The following is a 23,423-nucleotide window of genomic DNA, read 5'->3' on the forward strand; positions in this document are numbered from 1 at the left end:
CCTCTCCTGACTCCTCTCTCCTGACTCCTCTCTCCTGACTCCTCTCACCTGACTCCTCTCACCTGACTCCTCTCACCTGACTCCTCTCTCCTGCCTCCTCTCACCTGACTCCTCTCTCCTGCCTCCTCTCTCCTGACTCCTCTCACCTGACTCCTCTCACCTGACTCCTCTCTTCTGCCTTATCTCTCCAGACTCTTCTATCCTGCCTCCTCTCACCTGACTCCTCTCTACTGCCTCCTCTCTCCTGACTCCTCTCTCCTGACTCCTCTCTCCTGACTCCTCTCTCCTGACTCCTCTCACCTGCCTCCTCTCTCCAGACTCCTCTATGCTGCCTCCTCTCTCCTGCCTCCTCTCACCTGTGTCCTCTCACCTGACTCCTCTCACCTGTCTCCTTTCTCCTGTCTCCTCTCACCTGTCTCCTCTCACCTGTCTCCTCTCTCCTGTCTCCTCTCACCTGTCTCCTCTCACCTGACTCCTCTCTCCTGCCTCTCCTCTCTCACCTGACTCCCTCTCCTGACTCCTCTCACCTGACTTCTCTCTCTTGACTCCTCTCACCTGACTCCTCTCTCTTGACTCCTCTCACCTGACTCCTCTCTCCTGACTCCTCTCTCCTGACTCCTCTCACCTGACTCCTCTCTCCTGACTCCTCTCACCTGTCTCCTCTCACCTGTCTCCTCTCACGTGTCTCCTCTCACCTGTCTCCTCTCTCCTGACTCCTCTCACCTGTCTCCTCTCACCTGTGTCCTCTCACCTGACTCCCTCTCACCTGTCTCCTCTCTCCTGTCTCCTCTCACCTGTCTCCTCTCACCTGTCTCCTCTCACCTGTCTCCTCTCACCTGTGACTCCTTTCTCCTGCCTCCTCTCTCCTGCCTCCTCTCACCTGACTCCTCTCTCCTGTCTCCTCTCACCTGTGACTCCTCTCACCTGACTCTCTCTCCTGACTCCTCTCTCCTGACTCCTCTCACCTGACTCCTCTCTCCTGACTCCTCTCTCCTGACTCCTCTCTCCTGCCTCCTCTCACCTGTCTCCTCTCTCCTGTCTCCTCTCACCTGACTCCTCTCTCCTGACTCTCTCCTGACTCTCTCTCTGACCTGTCTCCTCTCTCTCCTGTCTCCTCTCACCTGACTCCTCTCTCCTGACTCTCTCCTCTCCTCTAACCTGACTCCTCTCTCCTGTCTCCTCTCTCCTCTCTCACCTGTCTCCTCTCACCTGACTCCTCCTCTCTCCTGCCTCCTCTCTCCTGCCTCCTCTCACCTGACTCCTCTCTCCTGACTCCTCTCACCTGACTCCTCTCACCTGTCTCCTCTCTCTTGACTCCTCTCACCTGACTCCTCTCTCCTGACTCCTCTCTCCTGACTCCTCTCACCTGACTCCTCTCTCCTGACTCTCTCACCTGTCTCCTCTCACCTGTCTCCTCTCACGTGTCTCCTCTCACCTGTCTCCTCTCTCCTGACTCCTCTCACCTGTCTCCTCTCACCTGTCTCCTCTCACCTGACTCCTCTCACCTGTCTCCTCTCTCCTGTCTCCTCTCACCTGTCTCCTCTCACCTGTCTCCTCTCACCTGTCTCCTCTCACCTGTCTCCTCTCACCTGACTCCTCTCTCCTGCCTCCTCTCTCCTGCCTCCTCTCACCTGACTCCTCTCTCCTGACTCCTCTCACCTGTGACTCCTCTCACCTGACTCCTCTCTCCTGACTCCTCTCTCCTGACTCCTCTCACCTGACTCCTCTCTCCTGACTCCTCTCTCCTGACTCCTCTCTCCTGCCTCCTCTCACCTGTCTCCTCTCTCCTGTCTCCTCTCACCTGACTCCTCTCTCCTGACTCCTCTCTCCTGACTCCTCTCTCCTGACTCCTCTATCCTGACTCCTCTCTCCTGTCTCCTCTCACCTGTCTCCTCTCTCCTGACTCCTCTCTCCTGCCTCTCTAACCTGACTCCTCTCTCCTGTCTCCTCTCACCTGACTCCTCTCACCTGACTCTCTCTCCTGACTCCTCTCTCCTGTCTCCTCTCTCCTGACTCTCTCCTGTCTCCTCTCTCCTGACTCCTCTCACCTGACTCACCTGACTCCTCTCACCTGACTCCTCTCTCCTGACTCCTCTCACCTGACTCTCTCTCCTGCCTCCTCTCACCTGTCTCCTCTCTCCTCTCACCTGACTCCTCTCACCTGACTCCTCTCTCCTGACTCCTCTCTCCTGACTCCTCTCTCCTGTCTCTCTCTCCTGACTCCTCTCTCCTGTCTCCTCTCTCCTGACTCCTCTCTGTCTCCTCTCACCTGACTCCTCTCACCTGACTCCTCTCTCCTGACTCCTCTCTCCTGACTCCTCTCTCCTGTCTCTCTCTCACCTGTCTCCTGTCTCCTCTCACCTGTCTCCTCTCTCCTGACTCCTCTCACCTGTCTCCTGCTCCTCTCACCTGTCTCCTCTCACCTGACTCCTCTCTCCTGTCTCTCTCTCTCTGACTCTCACCTGACTCCTCTCACCTGACTCCTCTCTACTGCCTCCTCTCACCTGACTCTCCTCTCCTGACTCCTCTCTCCTGACTCTCTCACCTGCCTCCTCTCACCTGTCTCTCTCTCTCCAGACCTGCCTCCTCTCACCTGACTCCTCTCTCCTGACTCCTCTCTCCTGTCTCTCACCTCTCTCTCCTGACTCTCTCTCCTGCTCTCACCTGACTCCTCTCACCTGACTCTCTCTCACCTGACTCCTCTCTCTCCTCACCTGACTCCTCTCTCCTGCCTTCTCTCTCCAGACTCTCTGACTCCTCTCACCTGACTCCTCTCTCCTGCCTCCTCTCACCTGACTCCCTCTCTCTCTCTCTCCTGACTCTGACTCCTCTCACCTGACTCTCCTCTCTCCTGTCTCTCCTCTCACCTGACTCCTCTCTCCTGACTCCTCTCTCCTGACTCCTCTCTCCAGACTCCTCTCTCCTGACTCCTCTCTCCCTGACTCTCTCTCTGACCTGACTGACTCCTCTCACCTGACTCCTCTCTCCTGCCTCTCTCTGACTCCTCTCCTGACTCCTCTCTCCTGACTCCTCTCACCTGACTCCTCTCTCCTGACTCCTCTCTCTGACTCCTCTCTCCTGACTCCTCTCCCTGACTCCTCTCTCCTGACTCTCTCTCTCCTGACTCCTCCTCTCCTCTCCTGACTCCTCTCTCCTGACTCCTCTCTCCTGACTCCTCTCTCCTGACTCCTCTCTCCTGACTCCTCTCTCCTGACTCCTCTCACCTGACTCCTCTCTCCTGACTCCTCTCTCCTGACTCCTCTCTCCTGCTTCCTCTCTCCTGCCTCCTCTCTCCTGCTTCCTCTCTCCTGACTCCTCTTCCGCTCCCTCACTCATCCTTACATCTCTACCACTGCACTCTCTCCTCTTCTCTCTTTCTCTCCTCCTGACTCACCTGTGTCTTGCGTATCCTCAGGTCAGCTGAAGACTTGTTCTGACTCTCCTCCTGCTCAATGGTCTGTTGGATACCTGCAGGAAGATAGAAGATAAAGACCAGAAGACTTTGTGATTCCTTGGTAAAAGGGAGTTATGAAATCCGAAGACATATTAACCGAGACATATTAAACCCCAATGATATTTACTGTTACAAACAAGAACTTTCGCACTGCACAGGTCTGTCTTTTTAGTGAAATAAACTTGAAAATCCTGAAAATCGACCCAATACCAACGGGGAAGTCTGCAGTGTTGAGAGCTGTTGTATGAAACCAATCTGTACGTCAAACCAAGCTCTTAACCGTGCCAGCCCGCTCTTAACCATGCCAGCCCGCTCTTAACCATGCCAGCCCGCTCTTAACCGTGCCAGCCCGCTCTTAACCATGCCAGCCCGCTCTTAACCATGCCAGCCCGCTCTTAACCCTGCCAGCCCGCTCTTAACCGTGCCAGCCCGCTCTTAACCGTGCCAGCCCGCTCTTAACCGTGCCAGCCCGTTCTTAACCGTGCCAGCCCGCTCTTAACCGTGCCAGCCCGTTCTTAACCGTGCCAGCCCGCTCTTAACCGTGCCAGGCCGCCCTTAATTTGTGTTCAGTTCGAAACACCATAAGTTCTGCTAGAAACTGTGCATCACGGACTGCAGGACCCAAATGCTGATATGTCATCTCTCCATCCAACACCACCATATTACTGTAATGTCATCTCTCCATCCAACACCACCATATTACTGTAATGTCATCTCTCCATCCAACACCACCATATTACTGTAATGTCATCTCTCCATCCAACACCACCATATTACTGTAAAGTCATCTCTGCATCCAACACCACCATATTACTGTAATGTCATCTCTGCATCCAACACCACCATATTACTGTAATGTCATCTCTCCATCCAACACCACCATACTACTGTAATGTCATCTCTGCATCCAACACCACCATATTACTGTCATGTCATCTCTGCATCCAACACCACCATATTACTGTAATGTCATCTCTGCATCCAACACCACCATATTACTGTAAAGTCATCTCTGCATCCAACACCACCATATTACTGTAATGTCATCTCTGCATCCAACACCACCATATTACTGTAATGTCATCTCTCCATCCAACACCACCATACTACTGTAATGTCATCTCTGCATCCAACACCACCATATTACTGTAATGTCATCTCTGCATCCAACACCACCATATTACTGTAATGTCATCTCTGTATCCAACACCACCATATTACTGTAATGTCATCTCTGTATCCAACACCACCATATTACTGTAATGTCATCTCTGCATCCAACACCACCATACTACTGTAATGTCATCTCTGCATCCAACACCACCATATTACTGTCATGTCATCTCTGCATCCAACACCACCATATTACTGTAATGTCATCTCTGCATCCAACACCACCATATTACTGTAATGTCATCTCTGCATCCAACACCACCATATTACTGTAATGTCATCTCTCCATCCAACACCACCATACTACTGTAATGTCATCTCTGCATCCAACACCACCATATTACTGTAATGTCATCTCTGCATCCAACACCACCATATTACTGTAATGTCATCTCTGCATCCAACACCACCATATTACTGTAATGTCATCTCTCCATCCAACACCACCATATTACTGTAATGTCATCTCTCCATCCAACACCACCATATTACTGTAATGTCATCTCTCCATCCAACACCACCATATTACTGTCATGTCATCTCTGCATCCAACACCACCATATTACTGTAATGTCATCTCTCCATCCAACACCACCATATTACTGTAATGTCATCTCTGCATCCAACACCACCATACTACTGTAATGTCATCTCTGTATCCAACACCACCATACTACTGTAATGTCATCTCTGCATCCAACACCACCATATTACTGTAATGTCATCTCTCCATCCAACACCACCATATTACTGTAATGTCATCTCTCCATCCAACACCACCATATTACTGTAATGTCATCTCCCCATCCAACACCACCATATTACTGTAATGTCATCTCTGCATCCAACACCACCATATTACTGTAATGTCATCTCTGCATCCAACACCACCATATTACTGTAATGTCATCTCCCCATCCAACACCACCATATTACTGTAATGTCATCTCTGTATCCAACACCACCATATTACTGTAATGTCATCTCTGCATCCAACACCACCATATTACTGTAATGTCATCTCTGCATCCAACACCACCATATTACTGTAATGTCATCTCTGCATCCAACACCACCATATTACTGTAATGTCATCTCTGTATCCAACACCACCATATTACTGTAATGTCATCTCTCCATCCAACACCACCATATTACTGTAATGTCATCTCTGCATCCAACACCACCATATTACTGTAATGTCATCTCTCCATCCAACACCACCATATTACTGTAATGTCATCTCTGCATCCACCACCACCATATTACTGTAATGTCATCTCTGCATCCAACACCACCATACTACTGTAATGTCATCTCTGCATCCAACACCACCATACTACTGTAATGTCATCTCTGCCTCCAACACCACCATATTACTGTAATGTCATCTCTCCATCCAACACCACCATATTATATACTACTGTAATGTCAGTATGACCCTGTATATGTGTCATTAGATAAACAAGACCAGTCGCTGGGTGACTATCTGGTGACTACAGGGTGACTACGGTCCTCCTAGTGTCCACACTACAGAGTGACTACGGTCCTCCTAGGGTCCACACTACAGAGTGACTACTGTCCTCCTAGGGACCACACTACAGGGTGACTACGGTCCTCCTAGTGTCCACACTACAGGATGACTACGGTCCTCCTAGTGTCCACACTACAGAGTGACTACGGTCCTCCTAGTGTCCACACTACAGGGTGACTACGGTCCTCCTAGTGTCCACACTACAGGATGACTACGGTCCTCCTAGTGTCCACACTACAGAGTGACTACTGTCCTCCTAGGGACCACACTACAGGGTGACTACGGTCCTCCTAGTGTCCACACTACAGGATGACTACGGTCCTCCTAGTGTCCACACTACAGAGTGACTACGGTCCTCCTAGTGACCACACTACAGGGTGACTACGGTCCTCCTAGGGACCACACTACAGGGTGACTACGGTCCTCCTAGTGTCCACACTACAGGATGACTACGGTCCTCCTAGTGTCCACACTACAGAGTGACTACGGTCCTCCTAGGGTCCACACTACAGAGTGACTACTGTCCTCCTAGGGACCACACTACAGGGTGACTACGGTCCTCCTAGTGTCCACACTACAGGGTGACTACGGTCCTCCTAGGGACCACACTACAGGGTGACTACGGTCCTCCTAGTGTCCACACTACAGGATGACTACGGTCCTCCTAGTGTCCACACTACAGAGTGACTACGGTCCTCCTAGGGTCCACACTACAGAGTGACTACTGTCCTCCTAGGGACCACACTACAGGGTGACTACGGTCCTCCTATTGTCCACACTACAGGGTGACTACGGTCCTCCTAGTGTCCACACTACAGAGTGACTACGGTCCTCCTAGGGTCCACACTACAGAGTGACTACGGTCCTCCTAGTGTCCACACTACAGGGTGACTACGGTCCTCCTAGTGTCCACACTACAGGGTGACTACGGTCCTCCTAGTGTCCACACTACAGGGTGACTACGGTCCTCCTAGGGTCCACACTACAGGGTGACTACGGTCTTCCTAGGGTCCACACTACAGAGTGACTACGGTCCTCCTAGTGTCCACACTGCAGGGTGACTACTGTCCTCCTAGGGGTCTTCAACTGCCTTACTAACACCTACAACTGTTATAAGAGTTGTGTTAGGTCTATATAGAGGCAGGGGAGATGCTATATTATAGAGGCATATGTTATATTATAGAGGCAGGGCAGATGTTATATTATAGAGGCAGGAGAGTTGTTATATTATAGAGGCAGATGTTATATTATAGAGGCAGGGCAGATGTTATATTATAGAGGCAGGGGATATGTTATATTATAGAGGCAGAGGAGATGTTATATTATAGAAGCAGATGTTATATTATAGAGGCAGGGGAGATGATATATTATAGAGGCAGGAGAGATGTTATATTATAGAGGCAGGAGAGATTATATATTATAGAGGCAGGGGAGATGTTATATTATAGAGGCAGGGGAGATGCTATATTATAGAGGCAGGGGGAGATGCTATATTATAGAGACAGGGGGAGATGCTATATTATAGAGCCAGGGGGGATGTCATATTATAGAGGCAGATGTCATATTATAGAGGCAGGTGTTATATTATAGAGGCAGGGGGGATGTCATATTATAGAGGCAGGGAGAGATGTTATATTATAGAGGCAGGGGGAGATGTTATATTATAGAGGCAGGTGTTATATTATAGAGGCAGAGGGAAATGTTATATTATAGAGGCAGGGGGAGATGTTATATTATAGAGGCAGGGGGAGATGTTATATTATAGAGGCAGGGGAGATGTTATATTATAGAGGCAGGGGGAGATGCTATATTATAGAGGCAGGTGTTATATTATAGAGGCAGAGGGAGATGTTATATTATAGAGGCAGGGGGAGATGTTATATTATAGAGGCAGGGAAGATGTTATATTATAGAGGCACTTATAGAGGTACTGTCAGACGTTTACACACACACACACACACACACACACACACACACACACACACACACACACACACACACACGCGCACACACACACACACAGCTCAATGATAGTGGAGCGGTGACCGATAATTGCGCTCGTATCACACATCTCGGTGGTGCGATCAATACCCATCACACAAACTCAACCTGGCTGCTCATACACTATGTAAATGTGTGTGTGTCACCAACTCTGGAACCAGTGAGAGTAATCGTCCGTGCCCAACCGAGAGAGAAGAATCCACCTGTGTAAATCGGGGTGTCTGTTACCTACCAAGTTCTCTCTATTTCTCATGCGTTCATTCATTCATTCTCTCGCTCTCTGTTTTTCCCCCCCCAAACACCACTTTACATCGATTTGTATAGCAGGCCCTCGTGCCAAATTGAGTCGAAAGCTCTGCCTCTGTTTGATTGTCAATTAGGGTGTGCAGGGTGAATACGTGGTCTGTGGTACGGTCTCTCACTCACTCTGTCTCTCTCTCTATCTCTCTCATCTTCACACTGAAATGAATCCCAAGTGGAGAGTAGCATTATTTAACGTCCATCTATATCCAAATACCCATAGACTGAACTGAATGTCTAAATATTGGGGTGGGGCCAGGTAGAATCTTCAGTATATTGGGGAGGGGCCAGGTAGAATCTTCAGTATATTGGGGAGGGGCCAGGTAGAATCTGCAGTATATTGGGGAGCGGCCAGGTAGAATCTGCTGTATATTGGGGAGGGGTAAGGTAGAATCTTCAGTATATTGGGGAGGGGCCAGGTAGAATCTGCTGTATATTGGGGTGGGGCCAGGTAGAATCTGCAGTATATTGGGGAGGGGCCAGGTAGAATCTGCAGTATATTGGGGTGGGGCCAGGTAGAATCTGCAGTATATTGGGGAGGGGCCAGGTAGAATCTGCAGTATATTGGGGTGGGGCCAGGTAGAATCTGCTGTATATTGGGAGGGGTAAGGTAGAATCTTCAGTATATTGGGGAGGGGAGGGGCCATTGGGGTGGGGCCAGGTAGAATCTGCTGTATATTGGGGAGCGGCCAGGTAGAATCTGCAGTATATTGGGGTGGGGCCAGGTACAGTGGGGCAAATAGGTATTTAGTCAGAAAATACTTATTTTCCACCATAATTTGCAAATAAATTCATTAAAAAAATCAGGATTTGTTTTCTCTCATTTTGTCTGTCATAGTTGAAGTGTAGACTATGATGAAAATTACAGGCCTCTCTCATCTTTTTGAGTGGGAGAACTTGCACAATTGGTGGCTGAATAAATTCTTTTTTGCCCCACTGTAGAATCTGCAGTATATTGGGGAGGGGCCAGGTAGAATCTGCAGTATATTGGGGAGGGGCCAGGTAGAATCTGCAGTATATTGGGGTGGGGCCAGGTCGAATCTGCAGTATATTGGGGAGGGGCAAGGTAGAATCTGCTGTATATTGGGGTGGGGCCAGGTAGAATCTGCAGTATATTGGGGAGGGGCCAGGTAGAATCTGCAGTATATTGGGGTGGTTCCAGGTAGAATCTGCATTATATTGGGGAGGGGCCAGGTAGAATCTGCTGTATATTGGGGTTGGGCCAGGTAGAATCTGCTGTATATTGGGGATGGGCCAGGTAGATTCTGCATGATATTGGAGAAGGGCCAGGTAGAATCTGCTGTATATTGGGGTGGGGCCAGGTAGAATCTGCTGTATATTGGGGAGGGGCCAGGTAGAATCTGCAGTGTATTGGGGTGGGCCCAGGTAGTATGTGCTGTATATTGTGGTTGGGCCAGGTAGATTCTGCTGTATATTGGGGATGGGCCAGGTAGAATCTGCTGTATATTGGGGATGGGACAAGGTAGATTCTGCATGATATTGGGGAGGGGCCAGGTAGAATCTGCATTATATTAGGGTGGGACCAGGTAGAATCTGCATGATATTGGAGAAGGGCCAGGTAGAATCTGCTGTATATTCCCTCGACTTCTTGGCACTGACGGAAACATGGATCACCACAGATAACACTGCTACTCCTACTGCTCTCTCTTCGTCCGCCCACGTGTTCTCGCACACCCCGAGAGCTTCTGGTCAACGGGGTGGTGGCACCGGGATCCTCATCTCTCCCAAGTGGTCATTCTCTCTTTCTCCCCTTACCCATCTGTCTATCGCCTCCTTTGAATTCCATGCTGTCACAGTTACCAGCCCTTTCAAGCTTAACATCCTTATCATTTATCGCCCTCCAGGTTCCCTCGGAGAGTTCATCAATGAGCTTGATGCCTTGATAAGCTCCTTTCCTGAGGACGGCTCACCTCTCACAGTTCTGGGTGACTTTAACCTCCCCACGTCTACCTTTGACTCATTCCTCTCTGCCTCCTTCTTTCCACTCCTCTCCTCTTTTGACCTCTCCCTCTCACCTTCCCCCCCTACTCACAAGGCAGGCAATACGCTCGACCTCATCTTTACTAGATGCTGTTCTTCCACTAACCTCATTGCAACTCCCCTCCAAGTCTCCGACCACTACCTTGTATCCTTTTCCCTCTCGCTCTCATCCAACACTTCCCACACTGCCCCTACTCGGATGGTATCGCGCCGTCCCAACCTTCGCTCTCTCTCCCCGCTACTCTCTCCTCTTCCATCCTATCATCTCTTCCCTCTGCTCAAACCTTCTCCAACCTATCTCCTGATTCTGCCTCCTCAACCCTCCTCTCCTCCCTTTCTGTATCCTTTGACTCTCTATGTCCCCTATCCTCCAGGCCGGCTCGGTCCTCCCCTCCCGCTCCGTGGTTCGACGACTCATTGCGAGCTCACAGAACAGGGCTCCGGGCAGCCGAGCGGAAATGGAGGAAAACTCGCCTCCCTGCGGACCTGGCATCCTTTCACTCCCTCCTCTCTACATTTTCCTCTTCTGTCGCTGCTGCTAAAGCCACTTTCTACCACTCTAAATTCCAAGCATCTGCCTCTAACCCTAGGAAGCTCTTTGCCACCTTCTCCTCCCTCCTGAATCCTCCTCCCCTCCCCCTCCTCCCTCTCTGCAGATGACTTCGTCAACCATTTTGAAAAGAAGGTCGACGACATCCGATCCTCGTTTGCTAAGTCAAACGACACCGCTGGTTCTGCTCACACTGCCCTACCCTGTGCTCTGACCTCTTTCTCCCCTCTCTCTCCAGATGTAATCTCGCGTCTCGTGACGGCCGGCCGCCCAACAACCTGCCCGCTTGACCCTATCCCCTCCTCTCTTCTCCAGACCATTTCCGGAGACCTTCTCCCTTACCTCACCTCGCTCATCAACTCATCCCTGACCGCTGGCTACGTCCCTTCCGTCTTCAAGAGAGCGAGAGTTGCACCCCTTCTGAAAAAACCTACGCTCGATCCCTCCGATGTCAACAACTACAGACCAGTATCCCTTCTTTCTTTTCTCTCCAAAACTCTTGAACGTGCCGTCCTTGGCCAGCTCTCCCGCTATCTCTCTCAGAATGACCTTCTTGATCCAAATCAGTCAGGTTTCAAGACTAGTCATTCAACTGAGACTGCTCTTCTCTGTATCACGGAGGCGCTCTGCACTGCTAAAGCTAACTCTCTCTCCTCTGCTCTCATCCTTCTAGACCTATCGGCTGCCTTCGATACTGTGAACCATCAGATCCTCCTCTCCACCCTCTCCGAGTTGGGCATCTCCGGCGCGGCCCACGCTTGGATTGCGTCCTACCTGACAGGTCGCTCCTACCAGGTGGCGTGGCGAGAATCCGTCTCCTCACCACGTGCTCTCACCACTGGTGTCCCCAGGGCTCTGTTCTAGGCCCTCTCCTATTCTCGCTATACACCAAGTCACTTGGCTCTGTCATAACCTCACATGGTCTCTCCTATCATTGCTATGCAGACGACACACAATTAATCTTCTCCTTTCCCCTTCTGATGACCAGGTGGCGAATCGCATCTCTGCATGTCTGGCAGACATATCAGTGTGGATGACGGATCACCACCTCAAGCTGAACCTCGGCAAGACGGAGCTGCTCTTCCTCCCGGGAAGGACTGCCCGTTCCATGATCTCGCCATCACGGTTGACAACTCCACTGTGTCCTCCTCCCAGAGCGCTAAGAACCTTGGCGTGATCCTGGACAACACCCTGTCGTTCTCAACTAACATCAAGGCGGTGGCCCGTTCCTGTAGGTTCATGCTCTACAACATCCGCAGAGTACGACCCTGCCTCACACAGGAAGCGGCGCAGGTCCTAATCCAGGCACTTGTCATCTCCCGTCTGGATTACTGCAACTCGCTGTTGGCTGGGCTCCCTGCCTGTGCCATTAAACCCCTACAACTCATCCAGAACGCCGCAGCCCGTCTGGTGTTCAACCTTCCCAAGTTCTCTCACGTCACCCCGCTCCTCCGCTCTCTCCACTGGCTTCCAGTTGAAGCTCGCATCCGCTACAAGACCATGGTGCTTGCCTACGGAGCTGTGAGGGGAACGGCACCTCAGTACCTCCAGGCTCTGATCAGGCCCTACACCCAAACAAGGGCACTGCGTTCATCCACCTCTGGCCTGCTCGCCTCCCTACCACTGAGGAAGTACAGTTCCCGCTCAGCCCAGTCAAAACTGTTCGCTGCTCTGGCCCCCCAATGGTGGAACAAACTCCCTCACGACGCCAGGACAGCGGAGTCAATCACCACCTTCCGGAGACACCTGAAACCCCACCTCTTTAAGGAATACCTAGGATAGGATAAAGTAATCCTTCTCACCCCCCCCTTAAAAGATTTAGATGCACTATTGTAAAGTGGCTGCTCCACTGGATGTCATAAGGTGAATGCACCAATTTGTAAGTCGCTCTGGATAAGAGCGTCTGCTAAATGACTTAAATGTAAATGTATATTGGGGTGGTTCCAGGTAGAATCTGCTGTATATTGGGGAGGGGCTAGGTAGAATCTGCATTATATTGGGGAGGAGCCAGATGGAAACTGCTGTATATTGGGGGAGGGGCCAGGTAGAATCTGCTGTATATTGGGGAGGGGACAGGTAGAATCTGCTGTATATTAGGGAGGGGCCAGGTAGAAACTGCTGTATATTGGGGAGGGGACAGGTAGAATCTGCTGTATATTGGGGTTTGGGCTGTATATTGGGGATGGGCCAGGTAGAATCTGCTGTATATTGGGGATGGGCCAGGTAGATTCTGCATGATATTGGAGAAGGGCCAGGTAGAATCTGCTGTATATTGGGGTGGGGCCAGGTAGAATCTGCTGTATATTGGGGAGGGGCCAGGTAGAATCTGCAGTGTATTGGGGTGGGCCTAGGTAGTATGTGCTGTATATTGGGGTTGGGCCAGGTAGATTCTGCTGTATATTGGGGTTGGGCCAGGTAGATTCTGCTGTATATTGGGGATGGGCCAGGTAGAATCTGCTGTATATTGGGGATGGGCCTGGTAGATTCTGCATGATATTGGAGAAGGGCCAGGTAGAATCTGCTGTATATTGGGGATGGGCCAGGTAGATTCTGCATGATATTGGGGAGGGGCCAGGTAGAATATGCTGTATATTGGGGATGGGCCAGGTAGATTCTGCATGATATTGGAGAAGGGTCAGGTAGAATCTGCTGTATATTGGGGATGGGCCAGGTAGATTCTGCAGTATATTGGGGAGGGGCCAGGTAGATTCTGCATGATATTGGAGAAGGGCCAGGTAGAATCTGCTGTATATTGGGGTGGGCCCAGGTAGTATGTGCTGTATATTGGGGTTGGGCCAGGTAGGTTCTGCTGTATATTGGGGTTGGGCCAGGTAGATTCTGCTGTATAGTGGGGGAGGGGCCAGGTAGAATCTGCTGTAAATTGGGGAGGGGACAGGTAGAATCTGCTGTATATTAGGGAGGGGCCAGGTAGAAACTGCTGTATATTGGGGAGGGGACAGGTAGAATCTGCTGTATATTGGGGAGGGGACAGGTAGAATCTGCTGTATATTAGGGAGGGGCCAGGTAGAAACTGCTGTATATTGGGGAGGGGACAGGTAGAATCTGCTGTATATTGGGGAGGAGCCAGATGGAATCTGCTGTATATTGGGGGAGGGGCCAGGTAGAATCTGCTGTAAATTGGGGAGGGGACAGGTAGAATCTGCTGTATATTAGGGAGGGGCCAGGTAGAAACTGCTGTATATTGGGGAGGGGACAGGTAGAATCTGCTGTATATTGGGGTTGGGCCAGGTAGAATCTGCTGTATATTGGGGATGGGCCAGGTAGATTCTGCATGATATTGGAGAAGGGCCAGGTAGAATCTGCAGTGTATTGGGGTGGGCCTAGGTAGTATGTGCTGTATATTGGGGTTGGGCCAGGTAGATTCTGCTGTATATTGGGGTTGGGCCAGGTAGATTCTGCTGTATATTGGGGATGGGCCAGGTAGAATCTGCTGTATATTGGGGATGGGCCAGGTAGATTCTGCATGATATTGGGGAGGGGCCAGGTAGAATCTGCTGTATATTGGGGATGGGCCAGGTAGATTCTGCATGATATTGGAGAAGGGTCAGGTAGAATCTGCTGTATATTGGGGATGGGCCAGGTAGATTCTGCAGTATATTGGGGAGGGGCCAGGTAGATTCTGCATGATATTGGAGAAGGGCCAGGTAGAATCTGCTGTATATTGGGGTGGGCCCAGGTAGTATGTGCTGTATATTGGGGTTGGGCCAGGTAGGTTCTGCTGTATATTGGGGTTGGGCCAGGTAGATTCTGCTGTATATTGGGGATGGGCCAGGTAGAATCTGCTGTATATTGGGGATGGGCCAGGTAGATTCTGCATGATATTGGAGAAGGGCCAGGTAGAATCTGCTGTATATTGGGGATGGGCCAGGTAGATTCTGCATGATATTGGGGAGGGGCCAGGTAGAATCTGCTGTATATTGGGGAGGGGCCAGGTAGAATCTGCAGTATATTGGGGAGGGGCCAGGTAGAATCTGCTGTATATTGGGGAGGGGCCAGGTCGAATCTGCAGTATATTGGGGAGGGGCCGGGTAGAATCTGCTGTATATTGGGGATGGGCCAGGTAGATTCTGCATGATATTGGGGAGGGGCCAGGTAGAATCTGCATTATATTAGGGTGGGACAAGGTAGAATCTGCATTATATTGGGGAGGGGCCAGGTAGAATCTGCTGTATATTGGGGAGGGGCCAGGTAGAATCTGCATTATATTGGGGTGGGGCCGGGTAGAATCTGCTGTATATTGGGGAGGGGCCAGGTAGAATCTGCGTTATATTGGGGAGGGGCCAGGTAGAATCTGCATTTTATTGGGGAGGGGCAGGTAGAATCTGCATTATATTGGGGAGGGGCTAGGTAGAATCTGCATGATATTGGAGAAGGGCCAGGTAGAATCTGCATTATATTAGCGTGGGACCAGGTAGATTCTGCATGATATTGGAGAAGGGCCAGGTAGAATCTGCTGTATATTGGGGATGGGCCAGGTAGATTCTGCATGATATTGGAGAAGGGCCAGGTAGAATCTGCTGTATATTGGGGAAGGGCCGGGTAGATTCTGCATGATATTGGGGTGGGACCAGGTCGAATCTGCTGTATATTGGGGTGGGGCCGGGTAGAATCTGCTGTATTTTGGGGAGGGGCCAGGTAGAATCTGCATTATATTGGGGAGGGGCCAGGTAGAATCTGCATTATATTAGGGTGGGACCAGGTAGAATCTGCATTATATTGGGGAGGGGCCAGGTAGAATCTGCTGTATATTGGGGAGGGGTAGAAGGTAGAATCTGCAGTATATTGGGGAGGGGCCAGGTAGAATCTGCTGTATATTGGGGAGGGGCCAGGTAGAATCTGCAGTGTATTGGGGAGGGGCCATGTAGAATCTGCTGTATATTGGGGAGGGGCCAGGTCGAATCTGCAGTATATTGGGGAGGGGCCAGGTAGAATCTGCTGTATATTGGGGAGGGGCCAGGTCGAATCTGCTGTATATTGGGGATGGGCCAGGTAGATTCTGCATGATATTGGGGAGGGGCCAGGTCGAATCTGCTGTATATTGGGGATGGGCCAGGTAGATTCTGCATGATATTGGGGAGGGGCCAGGTAGAATCTGCATTATATTAGGGTGGGACCAGGTAGAATCTGCATTATATTGGGGAGGGGCCAGGTAGAATCTGCTGTATATTGGGGAGGGGCCGGGTAGAATCTGCTGTATATTGGGGAGGGGCCAGGTAGAATCTGCATTATATTAGGGTGGGACCAGGTAGAATCTGCATTATATTGGGGAGGGGCCAGGTAGAATCTGCTGTATATTGGGGAGGGGCCATGTAGAATCTGCATTATATTGGGGAGGGGCCAGGTAGAATCTGCATTATATTGGGGAGGGGCAGGTAGAATCTGCATTATATTGGGGAGGGGCAAGGTAGAATCTGCAGTATATTGGCGAGGGGCAAGGTAGAATCTGCAGTATATTGGGAGGGGCCAGGTAGAATCTGCTGTATATTGGGGAGGGGCCAGGTCGAATCTGCTGTATATTGGGGAGGGGCCAGGTAGAATCTGCAGTGTATTGGGGAGGGGCCATGTAGAATCTGCTGTATATTGGGGTGGGGCCAGGTCGAATCTGCAGTATATTGGGGAGGGGCCAGGTCGAATCTGCAGTATATTGGGGAGGGGCAAGGTAGAATCTGCAGTATATTGGGGAGGGGCCAGGTAGAATCTGCTGTATATTGGGGAGGGGCCAGGTCGAATCTGCAGTATATTGGGGAGGGGCAAGGTAGAATCTGCAGTATATTGGGGAGGGGCAAGGTAGAATCTGCAGTATATTGGGGAGGGGCCAGGTAGAATCTGCTGTATATTGGGGAGGGGCCAGGTAGAATCTGCAGTATATTGGGGTGGTTCCAGGTAGAATCTGCAGTATATTGGGGTGGTTCCAGGTAGAATCTGCATTATCTTGGGGAGGGGCCAGGTAGAATCTGCTGTATATTGGGGAGTGGCCAGGTAGAATCTGCAGTGTATTGGGGTGGGCCCAGGTAGAATCTGCTGTATATTGGGGATGGGCCAGGTAGATTCTGCATGATATTGGAGAAGGGCCAGGTAGAATCTGCTGTATATTGGGGTGGGGCCAGGTAGAATCTGCTGTATATTGGGGAGGGGCCAGGTAGAATCTGCAGTGTATTGGGGTGGGCCCAGGTAGTATGTGCTGTATATTGGGGTTGGGCCAGGTAGATTCTGCATGATATTGGGGAGGGGCCAGGTAGAATCTGCATTATATTAGCGTGGGACCAGGTAGATTCTGCATGATATTGGAGAAAGGCCAGGTAGAATCTGCTGTATATTGGGGATGGGCCAGGTAGATTCTGCATGATATTGGAGAAGGGCCAGGTAGAATCTGCTGTATATTGGGGATGGGCCGGGTAGATTCTGCATGATATTGGGGTGGGACCAGGTAGAATCTGCATTATATTGGGGTGGGGCCGGGTAGAATCTGCTGTATATTGGGGAGGGGCCAGGTAGAATCTGCATTATATTGGGGAGGGGCCAGGTAGAATCTGCATTATATTAGGGTGGGACCAGGTAGAATCTGCATTATATTGGGGAGGGGCCAGGTAGAATCTGCTGTATATTGGGGAGGGGTAAGGTAGAATCTGCAGTATAGTGGGGAGGGGCCAGGTAGAATCTGCTGTATATTGGGGAGGGGCCAGGTAGAATCTGCTGTATATTGGGGAGGGGCCAGGTCGAATCTGCTGTATATTGGGGAGGGGCCAGGTAGAATCTGCAGTGTATTGGGGAGGGGCCATGTAGAATCTGCTGTATATTGGGGTGGGGCCAGGTCGAATCTGCAGTATATTGGGGAGGGGCCAGGTCGAATCTGCAGTATATTGGGGAGGGGCAAGGTAGAATCTGCAGTATATTGGGGAGGGGCCAGGTCGAATCTGCTGTATATTGGGGAGGGGCCAGGTAGAATCTGCAGTGTATTGGGGAGGGGCCATGTAGAATCTGCTGTATATTGGGGTGGGGCCAGGTCGAATCTGCAGTATATTGGGGAGGGGCCAGGTCGAATCTGCAGTATATTGGGGAGGGGCAAGGTAGAATCTGCAGTATATTGGGGAGGGGCCAGGTAGAATCTGCTGTATATTGGGGAGGGGCCAGGTAGAATCTGCAGTATATTGGGGAGGGGCCAGGTAGAATCTGCTGTATATTGGGGAGGGGCCAGGTCGAATCTGCAGTATATTGGGGAGGGGCCGGGTAGAATCTGCTGTATATTGGGGATGGGGATGGGCCAGGTAGATTCTGCATGATATTGGGGAGGGGCCAGGTAGAATCTGCATTATATTAGGGTGGGACAAGGTAGAATCTGCATTATATTGGGGAGGGGCCAGGTAGAATCTGCTGTATATTGGGGAGGGGCCAGGTAGAATCTGCATTATATTGGGGTGGGGCCGGGTAGAATCTGCTGTATATTGGGAGGGGCCAGGTAGAATCTGCGTTATATTGGGGAGGGGCCAGGTAGAATCTGCATTTTATTGGGGAGGGGCAGGTAGAATCTGCATTATATTGGGGAGGGGCTAGGTAGAATCTGCATGATATTGGAGAAGGGCCAGGTAGAATCTGCATTATATTAGCGTGGGACCAGGTAGATTCTGCATGATATTGGAGAAGGGCCAGGTAGAATCTGCTGTATATTGGGGATGGGCCAGGTAGATTCTGCATGATATTGGAGAAGGGCCAGGTAGAATCTGCTGTATATTGGGAAGGGCCGGGTAGATTCTGCATGATATTGGGGTGGGACCAGGTCGAATCTGCTGTATATTGGGGTGGGGCCGGGTAGAATCTGCTGTATTTTGGGGAGGGGCCAGGTAGAATCTGCATTATATTGGGGAGGGGCCAGGTAGAATCTGCATTATATTAGGGTGGGACCAGGTAGAATCTGCATTATATTGGGGAGGGGCCAGGTAGAATCTGCTGTATATTGGGGAGGGGTAAGGTAGAATCTGCAGTATATTGGGGAGGGGCCAGGTAGAATCTGCTGTATATTGGGGAGGGGCCAGGTAGAATCTGCAGTGTATTGGGGAGGGGCCATGTAGAATCTGCTGTATATTGGGGAGGGGCCAGGTCGAATCTGCAGTATATTGGGGAGGGGCCAGGTAGAATCTGCTGTATATTGGGAGGGGCCAGGTCGAATCTGCTGTATATTGGGGATGGGCCAGGTAGATTCTGCATGATATTGGGGAGGGGCCAGGTAGAATCTGCTGTATATTGGGGATGGGCCAGGTAGATTCTGCATGATATTGGGGAGGGGCCAGGTAGAATCTGCATTATATTAGGGTGGGACCAGGTAGAATCTGCATTATATTGGGGAGGGGCCAGGTAGAATCTGCTGTATATTGGGGAGGGGCCGGGTAGAATCTGCTGTATATTGGGGAGGGGCCAGGTAGAATCTGCATTATATTAGGGTGGGACCAGGTAGAATCTGCATTATATTGGGGAGGGGCCAGGTAGAATCTGCTGTATATTGGGGAGGGGCCATGTAGAATCTGCATTATATTGGGGAGGGGCCAGGTAGAATCTGCATTATATTGGGGAGGGGCAGGTAGAATCTGCATTATATTGGGGAGGGGCAAGGTAGAATCTGCAGTATATTGGGGAGGGGCCAGGTCGAATCTGCTGTATATTGGGGAGGGGCCAGGTAGAATCTGCAGTGTATTGGGGAGGGGCCATGTAGAATCTGCTGTATATTGGGGTGGGGCCAGGTCGAATCTGCAGTATATTGGGGAGGGGCCAGGTCGAATCTGCAGTATATTGGGGAGGGGCAAGGTAGAATCTGCAGTATATTGGGGAGGGGCCAGGTAGAATCTGCTGTATATTGGGGAGGGGCCAGGTCGAATCTGCAGTATATTGGGGAGGGGCAAGGTAGAATCTGCAGTATATTGGGGAGGGGCAAGGTAGAATCTGCAGTATATTGGGGAGGGGCCAGGTAGAATCTGCTGTATATTGGGGAGGGGCCAGGTAGAATCTGCAGTATATTGGGGTGGTTCCAGGTAGAATCTGCAGTATATTGGGGTGGTTCCAGGTAGAATCTGCATTATCTTGGGGAGGGGCCAGGTAGAATCTGCTGTATATTGGGGAGTGGCCAGGTAGAATCTGCAGTGTATTGGGGTGGGCCCAGGTAGAATCTGCTGTATATTGGGGATGGGCCAGGTAGATTCTGCATGATATTGGAGAAGGGCCAGGTAGAATCTGCTGTATATTGGGGTGGGGCCAGGTAGAATCTGCTGTATATTGGGGAGGGGCCAGGTAGAATCTGCAGTGTATTGGGGTGGGCCCAGGTAGTATGTGCTGTATATTGGGGTTGGGCCAGGTAGATTCTGCATGATATTGGGGAGGGGCCAGGTAGAATCTGCATTATATTAGCGTGGGACCAGGTAGATTCTGCATGATATTGAGAAAGGCCAGGTAGAATCTGCTGTATATTGGGATGGGCCAGGTAGATTCTGCATGATATTGGAGAAGGGCCAGGTAGAATCTGCTGTATATTGGGGATGGGCCGGGTAGATTCTGCATGATATTGGGGTGGGACCAGGTAGAATCTGCATTATATTGGGGTGGGGCCGGGTAGAATCTGCTGTATATTGGGGAGGGGCCAGGTAGAATCTGCATTATATTGGGGAGGGGCCAGGTAGAATCTGCATTATATTAGGGTGGGACCAGGTAGAATCTGCATTATATTGGGGAGGGGCCAGGTAGAATCTGCTGTATATTGGGGAGGGGTAAGGTAGAATCTGCAGTATAGTGGGGAGGGGCCAGGTAGAATCTGCTGTATATTGGGGAGGGGCCAGGTAGAATCTGCTGTATATTGGGGAGGGGCCAGGTCGAATCTGCTGTATATTGGGGAGGGGCCAGGTAGAATCTGCAGTGTATTGGGGAGGGGCCATGTAGAATCTGCTGTATATTGGGGTGGGGCCAGGTCGAATCTGCAGTATATTGGGGAGGGGCCAGGTCGAATCTGCAGTATATTGGGGAGGGGCAAGGTAGAATCTGCAGTATATTGGGGAGGGGCCAGGTCGAATCTGCTGTATATTGGGGAGGGGCCAGGTAGAATCTGCAGTGTATTGGGGAGGGGCCATGTAGAATCTGCTGTATATTGGGGTGGGGCCAGGTCGAATCTGCAGTATATTGGGGAGGGGCCAGGTCGAATCTGCAGTATATTGGGGAGGGGCAAGGTAGAATCTGCAGTATATTGGGGAGGGGCCAGGTAGAATCTGCTGTATATTGGGGAGGGGCCAGGTCGAATCTGCAGTATATTGGGGAGGGGCAAGGTAGAATCTGCAGTATATTGGGAGGGGCAAGGTAGAATCTGCAGTATATTGGGGAGGGGCCAGGTAGAATCTGCTGTATATTGGGGAGGGGCCAGGTAGAATCTGCAGTATATTGGGGTGGTTCCAGGTAGAATCTGCAGTATATTGGGGTGGTTCCAGGTAGAATCTGCATTATCTTGGGGAGGGGCCAGGTAGAATCTGCTGTATATTGGGGAGTGGCCAGGTAGAATCTGCAGTGTATTGGGGTGGGCCCAGGTAGAATCTGCTGTATATTGGGGATGGGCCAGGTAGATTCTGCATGATATTGGAGAAGGGCCAGGTAGAATCTGCTGTATATTGGGGTGGGGCCAGGTAGAATCTGCTGTATATTGGGGAGGGGCCAGGTAGAATCTGCAGTGTATTGGGGTGGGCCCAGGTAGTATGTGCTGTATATTGGGGTTGGGCCAGGTAGATTCTGCATGATATTGGGGAGGGGCCAGGTAGAATCTGCATTATATTAGCGTGGGACCAGGTAGATTCTGCATGATATTGGAGAAAGGCCAGGTAGAATCTGCTGTATATTGGGGATGGGCCAGGTAGATTCTGCATGATATTGGAGAAGGGCCAGGTAGAATCTGCTGTATATTGGGGATGGGCCGGGTAGATTCTGCATGATATTGGGGTGGGACCAGGTAGAATCTGCATTATATTGGGGTGGGGCCGGGTAGAATCTGCTGTATATTGGGGAGGGGCCAGGTAGAATCTGCATTATATTGGGGAGGGGCCAGGTAGAATCTGCATTATATTAGGGTGGGACCAGGTAGAATCTGCTGTATTATATTGGGGAGGGGCCAGGTAGAATCTGCTGTATATTGGGGAGGGGTAAGGTAGAATCTGCAGTATAGTGGGGAGGGGCCAGGTAGAATCTGCTGTATATTGGGGAGGGGCCAGGTCGAATCTGCAGTATATTGGGAGGGGCCAGGTAGAATCTGCTGTATATTGGGAGGGGCCAGGTCGAATCTGCTGTATATTGGGGATGGGCCAGGTAGATTCTGCATGATATTGGGGAGGGGCCAGGTAGAATCTGCATTATATTAGGGTGGGACCAGGTAGAATCTGCATTATATTGGGGAGGGGCCAGGTAGAATCTGCTGTATATTAGGGAGGGGCCGGGTAGAATCTGCTGTATATTGGGGAGGGGCCAGGTAGAATCTGCATTATATTGGGGTGGGGCCGGGTAGAATCTGCTGTATATTGGGGAGGGGCAAGGTAGAATCTGCATTATATTGGGGAGGGGCCAGGTAGAATCTGCATTATATTGGGGAGGGGCAGGTAGAATCTGCATTATATTGGGGAGGGGCAAGGTAGAATCTGCAGTATATTGGGGAGGGGCAAGGTAGAATCTGCAGTATATTGTGGAGGGGCCAGGTAGAATCTGCTGTATATTGGGGAGGGGTCAGGTCGAATTTGCTGTATATTGGGGAGGGGCCAGGTAGAATCTGCAGTGTATTGGGGAGGGGCCATGTAGAATCTGCTGTATATTGGGGAGTGGCCAGGTCGAATCTGCAGTATATTGGGAGGGGCCAGGTAGAATCTGCATTATATTGGGGAGGGGCAAGGTAGAATCTGCAGTATATTGGGGAGGGGCAAGGTAGAATCTGCAGTATATTGGGGAGGGGCCAGGTAGAATCTGCTGTATATTGGGGAGGGGCCAGGTCGAATCTGCAGTATATTGGGGAGGGGCAAGGTAGAATCTGCAGTATATTGGGGAGGGGCCAGGTAGAATCTGCTGTATATTGGGGAGGGGCCAGGTCGAATCTGCTGTATATTGGGGAGGGGCCAGGTAGAATCTGCAGTATATTGGGGAGGGGCCATGTAGAATCTGCTGTATATTGGGGAGGGGCCAGGTCGAATCTGCAGTATATTGGGGAGGGGCCAGGTCGAATCTGCAGTATATTGGGGAGGGGCCAGGTAGAATCTGCTGTATATTGGGGAGGGGCCAGGTCGAATCTGCTGTATATTGGGGAGGGGCCAGGTAGAATCTGCTGTATATTGGGGTGGTTCCAGGTAGAATCTGCTGTATATTGGGGAGGGGACAGTTAGAATCTGCAT

General features: G+C 50.9%; 1 protein-coding gene across 1 annotated transcript in view; it reads right to left on the reverse strand.

The window, feature by feature from the left end:
* stx1a (syntaxin 1A (brain)) overlaps nucleotides 1-23,423 on the reverse strand; it is a 236,651-nt gene that overhangs the window by 62,761 nt on the left and 150,467 nt on the right. The window contains exon 5 of the mRNA XM_065024200.1: nucleotides 3,395-3,468. Within this exon, the coding sequence (XP_064880272.1) occupies nucleotides 3,395-3,468 (74 nt within the window). The remainder of the gene's footprint in view (nucleotides 1-3,394; nucleotides 3,469-23,423) is intronic.

The sequence above is a fragment of the Oncorhynchus nerka genome, linkage group LG11 (genome assembly GCF_034236695.1).
Source record: "Oncorhynchus nerka isolate Pitt River linkage group LG11, Oner_Uvic_2.0, whole genome shotgun sequence".
In the NCBI taxonomy this organism is placed as follows: domain Eukaryota; kingdom Metazoa; phylum Chordata; class Actinopteri; order Salmoniformes; family Salmonidae; genus Oncorhynchus; species Oncorhynchus nerka.